Here is a 21071-nt window from a genome sequence, read left to right on the forward strand (position 1 = left end):
GTTTTTTTAACATAAAAAAGATAATTAGAATCCCCTAAACTGTAAATTCGGAATCCAAATTGCAATTTCATATTGGAACAAAATTATTACTTAAATCTTTATACGAAAACATATGACTCACTAAGTTACATAAAATACGTGGAAGATGCTACAAATTGAATATTTAAAAAGAAAATATATTTTGCTAACATAAATTTTGTATATTGATATTGATAAAAAATAATAATGTATGATAAATTTGTTGGCTTCTAATACAAATATCTTTAACGATTACTTGTGTGGTACGTGCGAGGGTTGAAGACAAACCTATTAAGTCTTGAACAACTTTTATAAAAAGAATTTGTGATGGAGATGAAAGAGAATGAACTGAGTGACAAAAACAAGAAATTTGTTGTTCATGTGAATCTCTTTGAGAATAAAAGTTGTTTTGTGGTGTAAGTATACAAAGACATCAATGCTTTGCCATTGCAGATAAGAGAAGTGAATGGCTATGGCATAATAGGTTCGATCATCTAAATTTCTAACATTTACATAAGCTTAGTCACAAGAATATGAGACTGGACTCCCCTCAGTGGTGATTCCAGAGAAAGTATATAGAGAATGCATCAATGCAAACAGACCAGACCAAAGTTCAAGAAGTTTGTAGCCAACAAAGCAATTGAGAAGCTTGAGTATGTGTATTATGATGTTTGCAAGCCAACGTAGGTCGAAACACCTAGTGAAAATAGGTATATTGTGTAAAATAGAAAAGTGGCACACACACGTTGATATTGAACTTTTTTATTTCATTGATGAATATCACATGTCTTAAATAGCCTTAAGGCCAAGAGATAAATACAATAATCTTAATGTTTTAAGCATAAAATAATTAGAAATATATTGCTACAATAATTATAAACAGTAAGATGATTATTACGTACAAAATAAATTATAACTCAAATGAAATTATTTAAACATCCCAATTTAAGTTTATAGTTTTATATAATCATATAAAACGATGTTGTAAGTAATGGTTTCATGAACATATCAATTATATGTTCTTTGTTTTTTACGTATTCGAACTCTACACTTTCTTCCTTTATCTTTTTCTAGATAAAATGAAAATGGATATCAATGTGCTTCCTCCTTTTGTGGTTGACAAGGTTCTTGGTCAACTCAATTGTTGATTGTTATATACTCGAATTATCATATTCTCTTCTTGCTTTATTTTCAATTTACATAGCATATTTTTAAGCCATGCTGCACACTCCAGGGTGTTACTACATACTTGGTCTCATATGGATAGCGTCACAATGGATTGTTTTTTTTATAGTCAAGTAAAAGTTGTGTTTCCCAAGGAAACATAGTTTTTCGTGCTCTTTCGGTTATCCATGTCTCCACACCAACCACTATCTGAGTATTCACTAAGTCAATAATTGTCCGATTTGGTATAGAACAACCTAATATCTGTTTCAGTGCTTTCCAATAAAAATACTTTGATTCCTTCATAAAACGACTTGTTATTCTCACACTTAGTATAAAGTATGGCTATATGTTCTTCAAATACCTCAAATTTTCAATCAAGTTGTGATACCAGCTTGCTTCAATTGGGTCTTCTCCATGTGTTGGATAGCTTCGAGTAGAAATCAGATTGCACTTCATCATCTTTGTAATATCTCATCAGCACACCTTTTTTGGGACACAAAAATGTTCCATATATATATATATATAACACATTATTTTTTTCAATGAAATCTAAATATTGATAATTTAACATGTAAAAATAAATAAAAATGGAACACATAAATATTATGAGAATGTATTGAGAATTGTTATTTTCTTTACATCGCATATAAACGAAGGAGGGGATTTAAATATTTTTATTTCCATTTCAAAAAGAATATTATAATTATTTTTATTATAAAATTGAATATAAATTTGTTTACATCGTATTATTGTATTATTGTGTTTGTTTACATTATGAACATATTAAAATAATTATAAAATGAAGAAGGCTTAATTTAATTTCACAGTACCGAATTAGTAAAATAAGATTTATAGTTTATAATTTAATCATATTTTAGTTAATATAATTTTTTAATAAAAATTCTAAATAGATAAAATGTATTTTATTATTTTAAGATAGGAATGATTGTAAGACAAAAAAAAGAAAATAACAAATATGTATATCTTATAAAAAGTCATACATTATTCATGCTAATGCTAATATTTAATCAAATAAGCTATTATTTATTAATATTGAGACAGATAAAAACAATACATTTCTATATAGGCCTAATTATATTATAAAATAATTACTTTTATATGAGAAAAAAAATATAGAGAAAAAAGTTGGATGAAATATTACTTCATTATTTTTTGACCTGGACACACCAATAAGTTGCCAATATGACTTAAGACAAACTGTTTTATAAAGAAATATCAAGAAAAATAACATAAGGAAAAAATAAATGAATTTTTAAAGATAAAATTAATTTATATAAAAAATAAAAATTGAAATTTAGAGAGCAATTATATGGAAAAAAAAGTTATTCAATTTCCATTTCACAATGACAATCTTCTATGCAAAAAAAAAAAATATAATTTGCACTTCTTAAGAAAGAAAACAAGTTAAATATTACTTTTGTATAAATTACCCTCTATTCCAGAATTTTATTTTACCGTCTAAATAAAATTTATTACATATTACTTTTAAAATATTATTCTCTAAATTGCGACTGATATTAGTATGTGAACCAATATTCCTAATGTTAATTCTTGAAAAATAAAGTCTAACAAAATCTGAAATGGACATTGTTTTGGTTCATAATCAAGGTTTCATAACCGAATCCATTACATAACCAAAGTCTTTTCTTTTTGTTCTATTACTCCAAATACACGCAATTTAAGTCCAAACCCTTGATACTTGAGGGTTTAAGAGATAAAGCAATTTACGCAAGAGTGCAACTATAAAATGCGGTATGATTAAAAAAAAATTAATCATTTTAGAAGTATTATCTGAGACAAATTTTAATTAATATAAAAACTACTTTTAATATAACCAGAATTATCAGATAAATTTAATTTAAAATAATGAAACTCAGGGAGTATTTTTATGCTTCCTGCTGTGAGGTTAGACTCAAATTTGGATCTTCATAAAAATGAATTTTAGCTTGCTTTATTTAACAAAACATGATCCCCCAAAAGTTCGATTGAAACTCAAAAAAGACAGTCATCTTTAAACTACAGTAGTGAAAAATGGTCTAAATTACATGGAACAACTTGTGATAACCTCTCAAAAACTCGAAAATATCACAACCAAGTTATAGCTAATCAAAGCAATTGGAATATGAAACTGAGGAAGCTAATAACATATTCTCATTCTTTGTATAGGATCCGAATATTAAGACTAGTGAGATGCTGAGGATAACTAAGGCAGATAAACTTTTCCAGTAAAGACTGCACCTTAGAGTGATGGAACCAAAAATTTTCCTCTGGACATATCAGCATCACATCCCTCAAACTCATAGTTAACACAAACATGACTCCAGAATACTCCTTTGTGTCATTGTACTGCCACATTTTACATATCAGAGACGGACCAAAGATAAGCTTCTCTGTCTCTGGCTTGCCTCTCATTTGTTCTCTTAAACATATCCTTTTCGAACCCTGCAAACGGCAGCGATGAGTCAATCATTTAAGGCTATTTACATGAGAAAAGGGAAGGAAGAATCAAGAACCAACCATTACTGCGATCAACACCATCCCAGTGTCGTCCGGGCCTTATTCCATAGCGATTTGGGGCAGCGTCTAAACCTCTTTTTAACCAGCTATGATTTGGAATATCCTGCGGGACTACAAAACCTGATTCCTTCATCTTCTCATTTTCCCCCAAGTTTGGAAGAACAGGCTCTGGATATTTTTTCTGCAAATGACAATTGGCACAAGAAACATGTAAAAACTGATCAAACTCCATCTCACACACCAAGCAACATAAAATCTTTTGCATTACCTTTACTAGATGTGCCATGGGATCACCCCACCTTAATCTCTCCTTAAACATTTTGTCTAGTTCAGGATCATCTCTGTAAGAAACAAATGCACATACAGCATAAGAGACACTGAGACGAGAAGGAAAAGAGAACCTTAATCAATGACATCAACTCACAATTATACATCGGCATTCAAATAATGACAGTCCAGAACTTGCTCTCAGTGGGATTTTAACTAACATACAAATAATTTATAACTAAATTTCCATGCTGGTACATGGTAAACTAGGTAACTATATGGCACTGACACCCCCCTAAAAAACGAACTTAAGGTCAAACAGGTGCAAAAAAGACCATCTCTTGTGATTAAATGCATGATAATCCAGATTACCTCAAAATATATTTAATGATGGTCGTGAATTTCTATTTAAATGATAATCTATATACATGAATGAGGACCGAAAGAAAAACTTTTATCTTCAGTATCCTGGAGCATAAAGTAAAATATGTATCAAAGAAGATGGATCATGACAAAGCAATTGGGCTAGATATGATAATCGCTGAGGCATTAAAGAGTCGACGATAGAGAGACAAGAGTTGGCTCACAAAAATTCTTTCACAAGATTACCAGGTTTACGAAAATTTCAAACCACTTAAGAACAATTGTCACCAACTCGTGTCCCATATACACATGGTATTTTGTATACCCCATATGATGTTTGTACATCATAGGTTGCTAGAATATTATGATAACAAATTTTGAACAATCTAGAAACCATGTTTCTAAGTACTTTATGCATACCTAGTCCGTGCAAAAGGCTTCTCCTTCTCAAGTTCTAGTTCCTTCAGTCTAGCCTCAGCTTCACGCTTTTGAGCTAAGCCCTTACCCCATTCTATTTCTATCTCCTGAAAATCACAAAGATAGCCAAGAATTCAGCTTACTAGTTTTCATGGAGAATCATGAATAACATCAATGTTCTGACATACTTGAGATTTTAGAGAACTTAGTGAGTCTCTTGCTACTGACTTATGTATATATTGTATTCATATATAAAAGGTAGCGTTCAAAAAGAAAAGAAAAGAGGATAGGGGTCAGCCTATGATCCCTAAAGATAATACATCAGGAAACAGCTTTATAAAAAGCTCAACAACAGATAAAAAGGACTATTTTAACACACTTAGAAGTAACATTCAACTTCAATTACACCACAGGGACCAAATGATAACAAATATGACACGGTTTCATGTCCTTTTTGATGTAATTGTAATATTAGTAGAAATAATATCAAGCACCAATAATATATTTTAGTTAAAATGTATTTACATGGAACAAATAACTTACTGCTCCATTTTACTACAGAATTTTAGATAACTCACCTAGTCGCAATATAACAATCAATCTTACTCTTTTGGATATAATTTGATCCTTATCATTTCTTTTGTTCTACCAAGTCAACAAACCTCCTAATCTGTTGCATGTAAGTCTTACAAAATCAACCTTTTAATTATGCTCACTGCACATTACCAAGTCAATCTTCACACCATCATTGAAATTCCAGAAAATATCCAAGTGAACAAAACAAACTAAGTATCTTTTCGGCCACTCATTGCATACAAACAAAAAAAGGATCCTCATAAGGAATCATACTTTCTTCACATATATGATATGCAGCCAGTTACCCAATAGAAGCATACCAAAAGCTACATCTAGAAACGAAACAACAATGCTGAAAAAATTATGCGGTGCACCAAATACCTTGGGTTTTTCTTCTACTTTCTGCTTTGATTTCAAGTATTCCTCCTTTGAAATGCGTACTCCTGCAAAATTCAGCATTTTGTTTTACAAAGGCGTCAAATCAGATACATTGACCGAAAGCATCAACAAAAATCTGACTAAAATTTTGACCTTTTATTTTATCACGATATACAGGCTCGGCACCACGTCCACTAATGGAAGGGTCCATCTGGTTAAATCTGCACAAAACATAGTTATCAATGCAATGGTGCAATGTGAAAAAACTGATGCCAAAACTTCCATAGAAAGACAGAGGGAGCAACCAGCATTTATATTTGTATAACTGAAAGAAGGGTTTCAATTATATGAAAGGGGAATTCCAAGATTAAAACAACTGAACAATTACCTCAACATATCATCCCTCTTCTTTTTTTCAATCTCGTCGCTTATATCCTTACCAGAAATTAGACCTGTTTTACTAGCTGGATTTGATGAATCCTTAGTATTTTTCCTTGGTGGAGATAGGTCAGGATCCAAAGATGGATGTGAACCAACTTTAACTGAAATACTGGACGAACCCAGTCTTCCAGCATTCTTCTGAATTTTTCTTGGGGGTGAAAGGTCTGACACTACAGATCCATGTAAAGCATCTTGAGAAGGAGAATCATGACGACCACGTCGAGGTGGAGATAGATCTTGAGGTAAATGGTGGTGAGAATCAGAAAAACCAGATCTTGCAACATTCTTTTGGATTCTCCTCGGGGATGAAAGGTCGGGTGCCACAGATCCACGCAAAAGATCTTGAGATGGAGAATCATGACGACTTCGTCTAGGTGGAGAGATATCTTGCAAATCAGAAGTCTCATAACCGTGACGTTCTTGTTGTGATGGAGAGAAATCTTCAGGTAAACGACCACGAGAAACATCAGGCAAACCAGTTCTTGCAGAATTGTTCAGGTTTTTCCTTGGGGGTGAAATGTCCGATGCCACAGATCCACGTGAAAAATCTTGAGGGGGAGAATCATGACGACCTCGCCGAGGGGGAGAGATGTCTTGCAAATCTGAAGTCCTATAATCTGGTGATGGGGTGTCATTGCGTCTCAACCGCTGACCAGGTGATAAATCAGCACTTTTTCTTTTACGGGGAGGAGACATATCATTGTTTGAGTCGATAAAATCTTCAGGTTTAGAGGAAAGCGAAACCCAACCACTTCCATCCTCAGATATAGCGTGATAAGGACGTCTCGCCCTCAGCTGCTCAAGCCTCTTCATACGCTTCACATCAATGTCTTCATCAACTAGTGGTTTCTCTTCGTCTACATAAACCAATAAAATTTGGTTATATGAAATAATATTATATACAGAAACCAGTAATGGTAAATTCTCTAATATGAACGAACATTTATATTTTTATAATATACCAGATGAATTATCATTGTTTTCTTCTCCAAGATCTACGGGTTTCTGCCACATTGGATCTTCATCCACGACTAATAAGCCAGTGGTTTGTGGTTGATTTTTCTTCTTCTGCTTCTTCTTTTTTTTCTTCTTCTCTTCTTCTGTGTTACTTTCATACCGTTTCAAATAATCCTTCAATGAATTGGACCCCATTTAGTCAACAATGTCCACAGTTCAGCCTCTACAGTTACCTACCACAGCGTAATGTTTTATTAGGTGATGCTTCGCAGACTTTCAGAAAGTAAAAAGTAGTAAACCTGAGACTCTAATCTATATAGAATCCAGCCATAACAAACTCATGAATGATATCTCCATTATATTATTTATTATATAATAATTGATTATCTAATATCTCTAAGATATTATGATATAATAATTGATTATCTAACATCTCTAAGATAATAATACTTGAAGATATTTCATAATATCTTGAGGGTATGCACAAATTGTCTAATGTAAGTATTGAGATTAAAAACACAGAGAAGTGGATCTGTATTAGATAAGTGAAGAGCTTATTTCACCCTTCTTCTCCATCCTTTATTTATAGGATTATAACAATGGAAGACAACTAAGATTAAAATGGAAAACACTCACACACAACTCATACCCAACTAATACACAACTCACACACAGCTAACTCACACACAAACTAATTATTCTAATACTCCTCCTCAAGCTGGAGCATATAGATTGTATGAACTAAACTTGGAATATATAAACTCAATCTGAGATCTCTTTAGGAACTTAGTCAATACATATGTAAGTTGGTCATTTGATCCAACAAAATCAACTTGTCTTGAATGAGACAATAGACGTGGGTACTTCGGCTAACAACAAGATGCACTTCAGACCGTCGAGAGAGAATGTCTGTAAACTAAATTGGACACACAAATCAACGTAGCCAAAGAGACTCCTCTTGAAATATATGACTCGTCTTCAAGAGTGTGCAGCAAACAGATGATAGTGGTCAGCGAATCGCAAAAGTGCAAACACAAATTGACAAACAACTAACAGCAACTTATGGAGAAACCAAAGATCTTGGAAGCCTAAAATACTTCTTAGGCATTGAAGTAGCTCAGTCTAAAGATGGAGTTGTAATCTCCCAAAGGAAATATGCCCTTGATATTTTACAAGAAACATGCATGATTGATTGTAGACCAGTAGACAGTCCTATGGACCCAAATAAGAAATTAACGACAGAAGGTGAGTTATTCTCCGATCCGGAGAGATATGGAAGGTTGGTTGGAAAACTGATTCATGTCACTATTCCAAGGTCGGATCTATCTTTCACACTTGGAGTGGTTAGTCAGTTCATGCAGGCTCCATGTGTTGGCCATTGGAATGCTATCATGAAGATAAAGGAAGCCTTCAATTCTCTGGGTACTGATTCGCCTATTGATAGACGATCTACTGCTGAATATTGTGTTTTTCTTGAAGGAAACATTATTTCATGAGAAAGTAAGACAAAGTCTGTAGTGGCTAAAAGCGACAAAATGCAGGGACTAAATTGCAATCAATAGCGGATGGGAGGCCTACAATGGCTGAAAGCGATAAATTACAGGGATTAAATTGCCATCAATAACTGATGGGGGCCTACAATGGCTGAAACATACTCTGCCTCACGACATACAATGGAAATGACAATGCACCGATGACAGACCGTGAAGGTTGCAGATCTGGCTCTTCAAGAGACTTTTCCACAAGAGATGCAAGGGTTCGACAAAATTGGAGAGGCAATGAGAACCCGCATGTAGGAAAGAAGACTATGGTGCTGGTAGTGATGTCGTTATGAGCGACACACATGGCTGTTGAGTGACAATAAAGACTTTGATTTGCACTATACAATGTGACTGATTGACAAATAATGAAGGATGTCCAAGACTTGACAAATTTCCCAAATCATTGGGAATTGACCCATTGAAGTAACTGAATGAACAATCCAATTTTTTCAGAGAAAACAAACCAATACACATCTAAAAGGGGCTAGTGAGCTTGTTGACTGAAATTCTGAATCTCACCAGAAACACACTCCCCCTCATGCCATGACCAACCTTCAACCCATGACTTGGTGGTGAAATTTCTTAACTAGCTGGAAACTGATACAGATAGTTGGTAGCAAGATAAGACAGACCCCGAGCTGCACCAATAGTTATTTTTAGTTGAGTGTTCCAAGACAGGTTCTGTGTTATTATTTCTCCAACAATAGATGAGTCTCCAAGCTTCTCTTTGGCATGAATTCGTACACAAGGAGAAATTGCACATCGTCACAGTAGTAACCCAAAAGCTTCATTATGTTTGGGTGACAAACTATTCCCAAATGTGATTTCTGACTGCCACTCCTGAAGCCCCTCATACTTTCGGGATTCAACTTTTTTTTAGTTACCATGAACAAAGGGTCAAATCAGCTAGGACTGATTTTGAGACAACAGGTCTAAAAAGTTTAGTCATGGTGAAGGGTTAGAAAATGTGCATAAAGAAAGACCAAGCAGTGGTGCACAAGAAAATAGAAGATGAAAGCAAGTGGTGGGGGCAGAAACCAGAACACCACGAGGAACCATGGCTAGATTGTGTTGTAAGCCTTTGATTGAGCGAACCTTGGTGGCTTCTATTGGTGGTACTTAAGAGGCGCAAAAAGGGTGATGAAGAATAAGTTCGTGGTTCCACAATTGCATAACGAAAACTGAAAGAAATTGGGGATTTTTCAATTTTAGGGTTCCGCAAAGAAATTGGGATTTCCCAAGTGTTTGCCACGCTTGATGTGTCGTGGGTTGAAAGGGGCTGGCACAAGGACGAATTTGCGATCCACTTGCAATGAATGCTTGGAAGGGTGTCATGAAAAGCTAGTGTGAGACCGCATGACTTCTGTTTTGGTATGGCTGCTATGAAGGGTCAGAACAGAGAGAGGGAGGTCTGACGAGATGATCGACAGAGGTGCGGTGTGATTCCGACACCGGGGAAGTGGCGTGTGATTAACACACGCCCAAGGTTGTATGGAGAAAGGTGGCACGCGGAGACGTGTCGACAGTAGGTTCACCCTGATTCCGACAGGGTTGGTTGTCGCTCAAGGAGGCGATCCAGATCCGCTAGTATCCAGACTAAAATATGCGACAATGACGACAGCAGATAGTGGTTAGCGGCGATGGACGATGAAAAACAGCTAAAAAGGCACTGGAAATATTTGATATTGGGAGAGTGGGACTACTCACAGAGGCACTCAGAAAAGATGAAACTTTTAAGGCCACCGGCGGATAGCAAAGATAGTTGGAAGAAACTCAGACAACCTGCTCTGATACCATATTGAGATTAAAAACAGAGAGAAGTGGATCTGTATTAGATAAGTGAAGAGCTTATTTCACCCTTCTTCATCCTTTATTTTTAGGATTGTAACAATGGAAGACAACTAAGATTAAAATGGAAAACACTCACTGATAGGATATAATGTGATAGGTTATAATGGGTAATGTGTGCAGAATAAAACGAAACAGTTTAGGAATTAGTTGGGAGTTTTGGTTAGTTGGTTGGGGGACCTGTATAAAGAGGCAGGGAGCTCTTGTGTGAAGGGACTTTTGGATAATCTTGTAGATTGAGCTTTGGCTCTTTGTGAAGGGGAAACTCTTGGAGGAGAGAGTGCTCTCCTATTCTGTGTTCTATACACTCTATACAATAAAGAATATTACTCTTTTGTCTCTTTTCAATTCTGGGTTCCTATCACTCACACACAACTCATACCCAACTAATACACAATTCACACACAAGCTAATTATTTTAACAATAACAAAAACACATAATAAAAGAAAAAAAAGTAATTTTTTTTTACCCAAACACCTGCTGTTTATATAAAAAAAATACTTTTTGATAGGAAATTTAAAAAAAAAAACACTCTATAACTTAATCACACTAAACACTACAAAGGAACAACATTGAGATAGTGAGATATTTAAGGCATTTGTTGCTATCCTTGTTTCTAGCATTAGGATTTTAGCATAGAAGTTTCAAATGTCATTTTTTCCCCTAAGACAGACTAAATCCACCTTAATAATATATGATTAATCGAGAACTGGAGGAATGTCAGAAATGCTGGGAAGGGAGATATGTTCTCTATTCATGTTTTCTAAGATTTGGTATTTTGATGAGTATCTGTATTTGCTGCCCATTATTATTTTATTTCAGTTTCTGCATTGCTTGTAACAGGACAAATTGGCCGACCTATTATAGCAAAAATAAAGAACTCTGGTTCTTAATTCTCTAACTTGATTTCAGCACAAACATCCTAGACCCAAAGGCAATTATGAAATGTGCCAAATTAATATATATTAGAAGTGATAGCAGCACCTGCACGGATGTGCCTCATTTACTAATGGCCTTCTTTATTTTATCTTTTTGGTTTTTCTTATTACTATGGGACAGTGACGACAGCAGACAGTGGTCAGCGGCGATGGACGATTAAAAAGAGCTATCAAGGCACTGGAAATATTTGATATTGGGAGAGCGGGACTACTCACTGAGGCACTTAGAAAAGATGAAACTTTTAAGGCCACCAACGGATAGCATAGATAGTTGGAAGAAACTCAGACAACCTGCTCTGTACCATATTGAGATTAAAAACAGTGAGAAGTGGATCTGTATTAGATAACTGAAGAGCTTATTTCACCCTTCTTCTTCATGCTTTATTTATAGGATTATAACAATTTAAGACAACTAAGATTAAAATGGAAAACACTCACACACAACTCATACCCAACTCACACACAAGCTACTTATTCTAACACTCCTCCTCAAACTAGAGCATACAGATTGTATGAACTAAGTTTGGAATAGATAAACTTAATTTGAGACCTCTTTGGGCACTTAGTCAATACATATGTAAGCTGGTCATTTGATCCAACAAAATCAACTTGTTTTGAATGAGACAATAGACGTGGATACTTCGGCTTAGAACAAGATGCATGTATGCTTCAGACCGTCGAGAAAGAATGTATGTAAACCAAATTGGACTCACACCAACGTAGCCAAAGAGACTCCTCCTGAAATATATGAATTGTCTTCAAGAGTGTGTTGCAAACAAATGACAGTGGTCCGCAAATAGCAAGAGTGCAAACACAGATTGACGAACAACTAACAACAGCTTATGGAGAAACCAACTTGGAAGCCTAAAATACTTCTTAGGCATTGAAGTAGCTCAGTCAAAAGATGATGTTATAATCTCCCAAAGGAAGTATGCCCTTGATATTTTACAAGAAACAGACATGATTGATTGTAGACTAGTAGACAGTCGTGTGGACACAAATAAGAAATCAACAACAAAAGAAGGTGAGTTATTCTCCGATTCGAAGAGATATAGGAGACTGGTTGGAAAACTGATTTATCTCACTATTCCAAGGTTGGATCTATCTTTTGCAGTTGGAGTGGTTAGTCAGTTCATGCAGGCTCCATGTGTCGGTGATTGGAATGCTATCATTTGCATTCTAAGGTATGTCAAAAAGGCTCTCGGGCAAGGGTTGCTATATGAAGATAAAGGAAACATTACTTGAATATTTAGAGAGAAAGAGATTAAAACAAAACCTCTATTATTTCTTCTTATTTCCTAATACATCACTAATCATACTTATACAAACATAACCAACAGTGAAAGTAGGAACAGTGAAAACAAAGGAAAAACATAGAAGACTCCTAAAGAGTCTATATCTAAAACATATTACATTTCAACACTCCCCCTCAAGCTGGAGCATATAAATCATATGCACCAAGCTTGGAACATATGAATTGAATTCTAGGCCCCCTTAGAGATTTGGTCAGAATGTCTCCAAGTTGTTCATTAGAATTGACAAATTCAGTAACTAGTTCCTTGGATAATAACTTCTCCCTAATAAAATGACAGTCAATTTCTATGTGTTTCGTTCTCTCATGAAACACAGGATTGGAAGAAATGTGAAGAGCTGCTTGATTGTCACAGTACAGTTTCATTTGCTCATTTTCACAAAATTTCAATTCTTGAAGAAGTTGTCTAATCCACACAAGTTCGCATGTAGTTAGAGCCATAGATCGGTATTCAGCTTCAGCACTAGATCGGGCAACAACATTTTGTTTCTTACTTTTCCAAGATACAAGGTTCCCACCGAGTAAAACACAATATCCTGTAGTCGATCTTCGATCAATTGGACTACCAGCCCAATCTGCATCACAATATCCTTCGATTCGAGTGTTTCCCTTGTTCTCATACAATAGTCCCTGTCCTGGGCTTCCTTTTATGTATCTGAGAATGCGAAGCACTGCATTCCAATGATCAACATGTGGATTTTGCATAAATTGACTCACAATTCCAACTGAATAAGAAAGATCGGGTCTTGTTATGGTGAGATAGATGAGTTTTCCAACTAGCCTTCTATATCTCTCTGGGTCTGAGAAGAGTTCACCCTGATCTCTCATTAACTTTTGATTTGGATCCATAGGACTATCAATGGGCTTGCAATTTGTTAGACCTGTTTCTTCTAAAATGTCAAGAGCATATTTCCTTTGTGAAATGATGACACCATCTTTTGACTGTGCCACTTCAATACCAAGAAAATATTTTAGACGACCCAGATCTTTAGTTTGAAAGTGGTTGAACAGATGATTCTTTAACTGAGTAATTCTGGATATGTCATTTCCTGTAATAACAATATCATCAACATACACCATGAGATAAACACATTTGTCAGGAGAAGAGTGACCATAAAACACTGAATGATCTGCCTCACATCGTTTCAATCCAAACCTTTGCACTACCTGACTAAATTTACCAAACCAAGCTCGAGGTGATTGCTTCAAGCCATAGAGAGAACGACGTAACTTACAAACCAAGCCAGACTCCCCCTGAGCAATAAATCCAGGAGGTTGCTCCATGTATATTTCCTCTTCCAGATCACCATGAAGAAAGGCATTTTTAATGTCTAACTGATAAAGAGGCCATTGACGAATAGCAGCCATAGCAAGCAAAATACGAACTGTACTGGTTTTAGCCACAGGAGAGAAAGTATCACTATAGTCAAGGCCATAAACTTGAGTATAGCCCTTAGCTACTAGCCGAGCTTTAAGACGATCAATTTTACCAGTAGGACCAACTTTAATAGTATATATCCATCTACAACCAACAGCCTTCTTATCAGGAGGAAGAGGGACAAGATCCCAAGTGCTATTGTGTTCAAGAGCCATCATTTCATCAACCATGGCTTGTCGCCAACCAGAATGACCAAATGCCTCATGAATATTATTAGGAACTTTAGTGGAAGATAACGAGGAAACAAAAGAGAAATATGAAGGAGACAATTGATGATAACTCACAAAATTATAAATAGGATATGGATTACGAGTAGACCGAATACCTTTCCGAAGGGCAATGGGCCAGTTATCATCTGAATCAGTAGAAGGTGAAGAGGATGAAGGATCCATGGTATGGTGATCTGATGGAGGAGGAACTGAGTCTCGAGGATCTTCAGTGTTTGGAGTTGAAGATTGTGTCCGACGCTGATATGTGATAAGAGGTGGAGGAACAATGTCATTTGGATTTTGAGTTTGAGGTACAGAATCAGGAATAACTAAAGGATCACATGTTGGCAAAGGAAACATTTGTTGAACATAAGAACGATCCTCCATGGAGGAAGAAAAAAATGGTTTATCCTCAAAGAATGTGACATCTGCTGACATATAATATCTCCCGGTGGAGGGAGAATAACATTTATACCCTTTCTGAAGACGAGAGTATCCTAAGAAAACACACTTGATAGCTTTTGCTGAGAGTTTATCAAGACCTGGAGAGACATTATGAACAAAACACGTACACCCAAATACTCGTGGGGAAACATGATACAAAGTGTCATTGGGAAAAATGACAGAGTGAGGAATTTTATTGTTAAGAGAGGAAGAAGGCATCCTATTGATAAGAAAACAGGCAGTAAGGACTGCATCGCCCCAATGATGTACAGGAACATTAGTATTCAACATCAAGGAACGTGCAGTTTCAATGAGATGTCTATTCTTTCTCTCTGCAATGCCATTTTGTTGTGGAGTATGAGGACATGTTGACTGGTGTAAAATTCCTTGGGAAGATAAGAGAGAAGAAAATGCTGCAGAGAAATATTCCTTAGCATTATCACTTCGAAGAATTTTAATTGTCTTCCCAAATTGGTTCTTAATTTCATTAAGAAAAGACTTAAAAATAGACAAAAGTTCAGATCTCTCTTTCATTAAATAAACCCAAGTACACCGAGAGAATTCATCAATAAAAGTTACAAAATAATTAAAACCAAATGACGTAACACGACTAGGTCCCCAAATGTCTGAGTGAATAATTGAAAAAGGAGAATTACAATGTGTCTCAGATCTTTTAGGATAGGAAGATCTAACATGTTTTCCTAATTGACAAGACTCACAATCTAAGACTTGAATATTTCTGAGACTTGGAACCATCATCTTCAACTTGAGCAAACTTGGATGGCCTAAACGATCATGCAAAAGTTTTGGGGATGAAGAAGTAAAGCAGGAAACTGAAGAACAAGATTTTAAGAAATAAAGTCCTTGAGACTCATGTCCTTCTCCAATCAGACGACCTGTCCCATGTTCCTGTATAACAAAGGAATTAGCAGTAAAGGTTATGGAACAATTTAAGGAACGAGTCAGCTGACTCAAGGAGATTAAATTGTATGGACAATGGGGAACATATAAAACTGAATTTAAATTTAGTGAAGGAGATAAGGAAACTTTGCCAATTCCTTGAGATGTCACTTTTGATCCATCGGCAACAGTAATAAGATGGGGAATTTTTGGAGAAGACATAGAAGAAAATGAAGAAATGTTACCAGAGATATGGTCAGAGGCACCGGAGTCAAGAATCCATGGATTATGACCTTCCACAGATTTAGATAGATTGGTTGTAGGCACACTGGTCATGGCAGAAGATTGACCAGGATTAAATGATTTTCCAGACTTGTATCTGAGAAATTCTTCATATTCTTCATTTGAAATTCTGGATTCTAGATCACCAGCTTTAGAAACATGAGCAACTTTGTCTGGATATCCATGTAAAATATAACATTTGTCCCGAGTATGACCTATTTTGTTGCAATATGTGCATTGAGGACGTATACTACGACCACCACGTCCTCGGTTGCTTCTGCTTCCTCCTCTCCCTTGTGGCACTCCTCTTCCTTGGGGTATTGTCATGGCTGATGTTTCAATAACCTCAATTGGATTCTCATTTTTTACTGATGTAGGTACTCGAAGAAGTCGAGTAACTAAGCCATCCATTGATGGGATTTGATCACCAGCTAAAATCTGATCACGTACATGATCATAATCTGAGTGTAAACTTCTCAGAATTAGGACCATGTAAAACTTGTCAAGCTTCTTATTGATCCCTTCTAATGAATCAGCTATAAAGAAGTTCTTTAATTCTTCTACAGCAGCCCTAGCCTTTGCTATATGAGAAACCATGTCATGATTGACTTGCTTTAGAGATGCTGCTCTTTGAGTTGCATCAAAGAGACGTTGTACATCATTAGCAAATATGTCTTGTGCCCTTTTCCAAAAGGATGAACAAGTCTTATAGGGTCTTAATATATCTAGAACTTCTTGCTCAACTGACTGCCACAAAATTGCACATAACTGAAAATCCAATTTTTGCCATTGGGATTTTTCGTCGTCTTGAATCATAGAAATGTCTTGTTCAAGATGATCATGGTGTCCTTGACCAAGAAACCACAATTCCACAGCAGAAGACCATGATAAATAATTTCTCCAATTGAGCTTTGCAGAAGTGATGATCGGAGTAGCAGATAGAGAGGAATTAATTCCAATAGAAGATGCCATGACAGATCTGTAAGAAGAATCTGGAGTCCAGAATCAGAAATGAGATCTGGAAACAGTAAAAGATAAGAGCCAACTTGAGGGGGAAACCCTAGGTATCAATTACAGCCCCTGAAACAGTAAAATAAGAGCCAAAAGAAGCTCTGGAAAGTCAGACGAACAGGACGACAGTGGTCCGATGATCGTCCGGCAAGGATAAGGCGGCGCGTGAACAGTACGCGCTTGACGTCTGACGGAGGAAGGAGGCGCGTGGCGGCGCGTGCAGCGGAAACAGGGAAAGCGACCACCAGGGATGGGTCGCGCTCGAGCAGGCGCACAAAACCCCTAACTTCGCCTGAGAAAATGAGTCACCGGCGGCGGCGGCGGCGGCGGGGCGGCGGCGGATATCGGTAGTCAGACAGAGAGCCCCGGTGGTTGGCTCTGATACCAACTTGAATATTTAGAGAGAAAGAGATTAAAACAAAACCTCTATTATTTCTTCTTATTTCCTAATACATCACTAATCATACTTATACAAACATAACCAACAGTGAAAGTAGGAACAGTGAAAACAAAGGAAAAACATAGAAGACTCCTAAAGAGTCTATATCTAAAACATATTACATTTCAACAACATTCAAGTCTCTGAATACTGCGATGCAGATTGGGCAGGTTTGCCTATTGATAGACGATCTACTACCGGATATTGTGTTTTCCTTGGAGGAAACATTATTTCATGGAAAAGCAAGAAACAGAATGTAGTTGCTCGATCAACAGCTGAAGCCGAGTATAGGATAATGGCGTCACTGACATGTGAATTTATATGGGTGAAACAATTCCTTCAAGAGCTTAACTTATGTGACATCCATACTATGAAGATGTATTGCGATAATCAAGATGCTCTCCACATTGCATCAAATCCAAAAAGGACTAAACATATAGAAATTGATTGTCATTTTATTAGTGAAAAGTTGTTAACTAAAGAAATATGTACTGAGTATGTTGGGTCAAATGAGTTTATTTGTTTCAAGCTTGGTATATACAATCTGTATACTCCAGCTTGAGGGGGAGTGTTAGAATAATTGCCCTATGTATCATCATTAAGCCTACTTAAGGGTAGTGTGCTAGTCTAGTATCTAGGGTAGTACCTAGGTCTGCACCTAGGTGTCTAAGGCATACTCTTAATCTTCCATGTACATTTGTATCAGAACTTTATTATAAACATATGAAAGTAAGAGGGATCAATTAAACCCTCTAGAAATATTTAAAAGTTTCAATCTGTAGTAGCATATTATAGGTATGTATAGGTTCAAGCTGAAAACCACTACCAAGAAAAAAAATACTATGACAATAAAAACGTGTAAAAAGTGACACAACAATATGGTCTTGTTTACATGAACTTTACAATAAGTACTAACAGAATAAGAAAATATAAAGAAATGAAAGAAACTTCTTTTTACGATAACTTGTACCAAAGTTAAAATAAGCTTTTAGAGAAGTTATCAAAACGAGTTTCTCCGTAAGTCCTTTCTACAAGAGAAAAATAAGAAAAGTTTAAATTAGCTTACGCAAGAGCTAATTTGAAGAAACTCTCCTTATAAAGCTTTTCCAATTTTTCTAATTTTACTTGCGTATAAGCTAATTTTCACTTACGGAGAAGTCAAGTTCATTTTTCTCTTCTTGTTTTCTCTGGTAGAAGAGCTTATAGAGAAGTTCATTCAAACAGGTCAATACACAGCGACTCCTATCCAGACGGGCGCAAGCTAATTCAAACAGATCTAAGTTATGCATACCCACAATACCACTCCTATCAATCCACATAAATCTCAAGACAACTACTGGCAGTGGAGTTTTTTTATCAATTAACAAGAAATAATAATACCCAATTACTAACTACGGGCATTAATAATATACCTGCCACGTTCACACGTTCAAAACACAATCAAGTAACCAAGATTATCATCACATACAAACTACAATTCTTTTGGTTTATCTTTTAGATCAACAATTTAGGGTTTTTTTTTCTGTAAAGAATATTAAAACAAAATAAAGGAATAAATAGCCACTTTGAGCTGAAAACGTTTCATAGAAGAGGTTACTTTCTACAACCCTACTACAATTATTATTATTTTGAAATGCGAAGATGAGAGCAAACCTTATTCTCATTTCATGTTGCAACCCACACTAACTCCAAAAAAGAATGATAAATTGAGATCCTAACATAGAATCAGAAATAAAACCGGTACCTTTACACACTGAGAATAAGAGGTTGAGAAGTGCACCGTCAACGTCAAATCCTAGCAACGTTCAACCTATAGATATATATAGAGAGAGAGAGAGAGGGTGAGAGAGAAGAATGATTTTGGAAGCAAGAGAGAAGAAAGGAGAATTAAGGAAATTGGGAATTTAGGGTACGCTTTGAAGGAAGGAGACTAATGCTAACGCTCTCAGATTCTCCAACAAAGGTTAAATTTGTTTAGAGGTTATTTATTTCTACATAAACAATTATATGCAAGATTGTTTAATTAGTATATATATATATATATATATATATATATATATATATATATATATATATATATATAATTTTAAAATAAACGTTTTTTTAACATAAAAAAGATAATTAGAATCCCCTAAAATGTAAATTGGGAATCGAAATTGCAATTTTATATTGAAATAAAATTCTTAGTTAAATCTTATACGAAAACATATGTCTCACTAAGTTACATAAAATACGTGGAAGATGTTGCAAATTGAATATTTAAAAAGAAAAAATATTTTATTAACATAAATTTTGTACATTGATATTGGTAAAAAGTAATAATGTATGATAAATTTGTTGGCTTCTAATACAAATATCTTTAACAATTATTTGTAATATTAATAATGGTTACATGTGATATTAACAATGAAATTATGTTACTCCAAAATGGTTTATAAACAAATTGATAATATGTTTTTAAATAAACACTATCTACGAATATCTAGATTAATAGATAGCGCTTTTTTTAAATAAGTGTTATTTATAGCTATGATAACTGATAGCGTTTTAAAAAAAATGTTATCTATAAATACTTAAATTTTTTTTAAAATTTATAATTTGAAATAGATCAATAGATAGTGTTTTTTCTAAAGCATTATTTATTGAAATACAATAGATAATGTTTTTTAAAAAAATTGTTATCCATTGGGACACAATAGAGATTGTTTCTTAAGATAAGGGTTATCTATGAGTTTTAAAAAAGTTTTGAAAACAGTTCTCGCTTTCGGGATCTCCTTCGCTATTTGACTTTGTCTTTGCTCCTTCGTTCAAATTCGTTCAATCTTTCATTTTCATCACTTGTGCGTGTGACATTATCTCAAATTGGAGGGTTTGATTCGTCTATTGGGTTCACGTATCACATTCCCTCCTTCTCTTCTTTGTTTCTCCTTTGCCCTTTTTCATGAAAACACATTTTTCATCAGGTGTTGATCGTGTCATTGCCTGAAGCACTTGTTTTAGAGCTTCGTTTGTGTATTCGTGTAGGATCCCCGTTTGTGCACTGGGTTTAGGATCTCATTCTCACTTGCGTCTTTGTCGAGGCAAACCTTGAGGGAGAATGACATTCCTCTAATGAGTCTTCTCCCTTCACATTCCACCAACAATTTAGTCTCATGTATGATTGAATTAGAATTCTAGAATTGAACACGTTATGTTTTGTATAATGCCATGTAGTCTTACTCTACTTCAATTGCAAGAAGAGTCCAATGTGTTTTCTAAAGCAATTTCCTTTTTAGTATTGGCCCTTCCATCTAAGCATGAGGCATAATAGTCAATATGTGTACAAAATTTAGAGTTGTTTCATTTTCTTATTTTACCTTGTAGGCCATCCCTCACAGTGCCAAATTCTTTAGTACTTGTCCTTGCCAAAGTGGCGGCTTTACAATGGTAGTTGTTCCCCATAATGAGATTAGGGAATTTATTTATGAACCATCCAAGCAATTTATTTCTCTGCAACCGATTTTATTTGTCCTATTTCATCAATTGATGGGGCATTATAAGTTTCAGTGTGTGAAGTTTGGCAAGCCTTACAATTTATGTAAAACTG

At 35.3% G+C, this 21071-nt stretch overlaps 2 protein-coding genes across 3 annotated transcripts; both read right to left on the reverse strand.

The window, feature by feature from the left end:
• Window positions 1-3191: 3191 nt before the first annotated feature.
• On the reverse strand, window positions 3192-19490 carry LOC108321197 (uncharacterized). Of its 2 annotated transcripts, none has more exons than XM_052868967.1 (9): window positions 19230-19490; window positions 7128-7355; window positions 6113-7022; window positions 5878-5945; window positions 5728-5789; window positions 4774-4877; window positions 3992-4064; window positions 3724-3904; window positions 3192-3648 (listed from the first exon to the last, which is right to left on the reverse strand). In XM_052868967.1, the coding sequence occupies exons 2-9, from the start codon at window positions 7315-7317 to the stop codon at window positions 3563-3565; spliced, it is 1674 nt and encodes a 557-aa protein (XP_052724927.1). In that variant the 5' UTR covers window positions 7318-7355; window positions 19230-19490; the 3' UTR covers window positions 3192-3562. The 2 variants fall into 2 exon arrangements, with proteins under 2 accessions (XP_052724927.1, XP_052724928.1); XM_052868968.1 differs by having other exon boundaries at window positions 7128-7296; window positions 19230-19451.
• On the reverse strand, window positions 12677-19470 carry LOC108321198 (retrovirus-related Pol polyprotein from transposon RE1). Its single transcript, XM_052868965.1, has 2 exons — window positions 19399-19470; window positions 12677-19295 (listed from the first exon to the last, which is right to left on the reverse strand). The coding sequence occupies exon 2, from the start codon at window positions 17005-17007 to the stop codon at window positions 12880-12882; it is 4128 nt and encodes a 1375-aa protein (XP_052724925.1). The 5' UTR covers window positions 17008-19295; window positions 19399-19470; the 3' UTR covers window positions 12677-12879.
• Window positions 19491-21071: the final 1581 nt, after the last annotated feature.

The sequence above is a fragment of the Vigna angularis genome, chromosome 9 (genome assembly GCF_016808095.1).
Source record: "Vigna angularis cultivar LongXiaoDou No.4 chromosome 9, ASM1680809v1, whole genome shotgun sequence".
Taxonomy (NCBI): domain Eukaryota; kingdom Viridiplantae; phylum Streptophyta; class Magnoliopsida; order Fabales; family Fabaceae; genus Vigna; species Vigna angularis.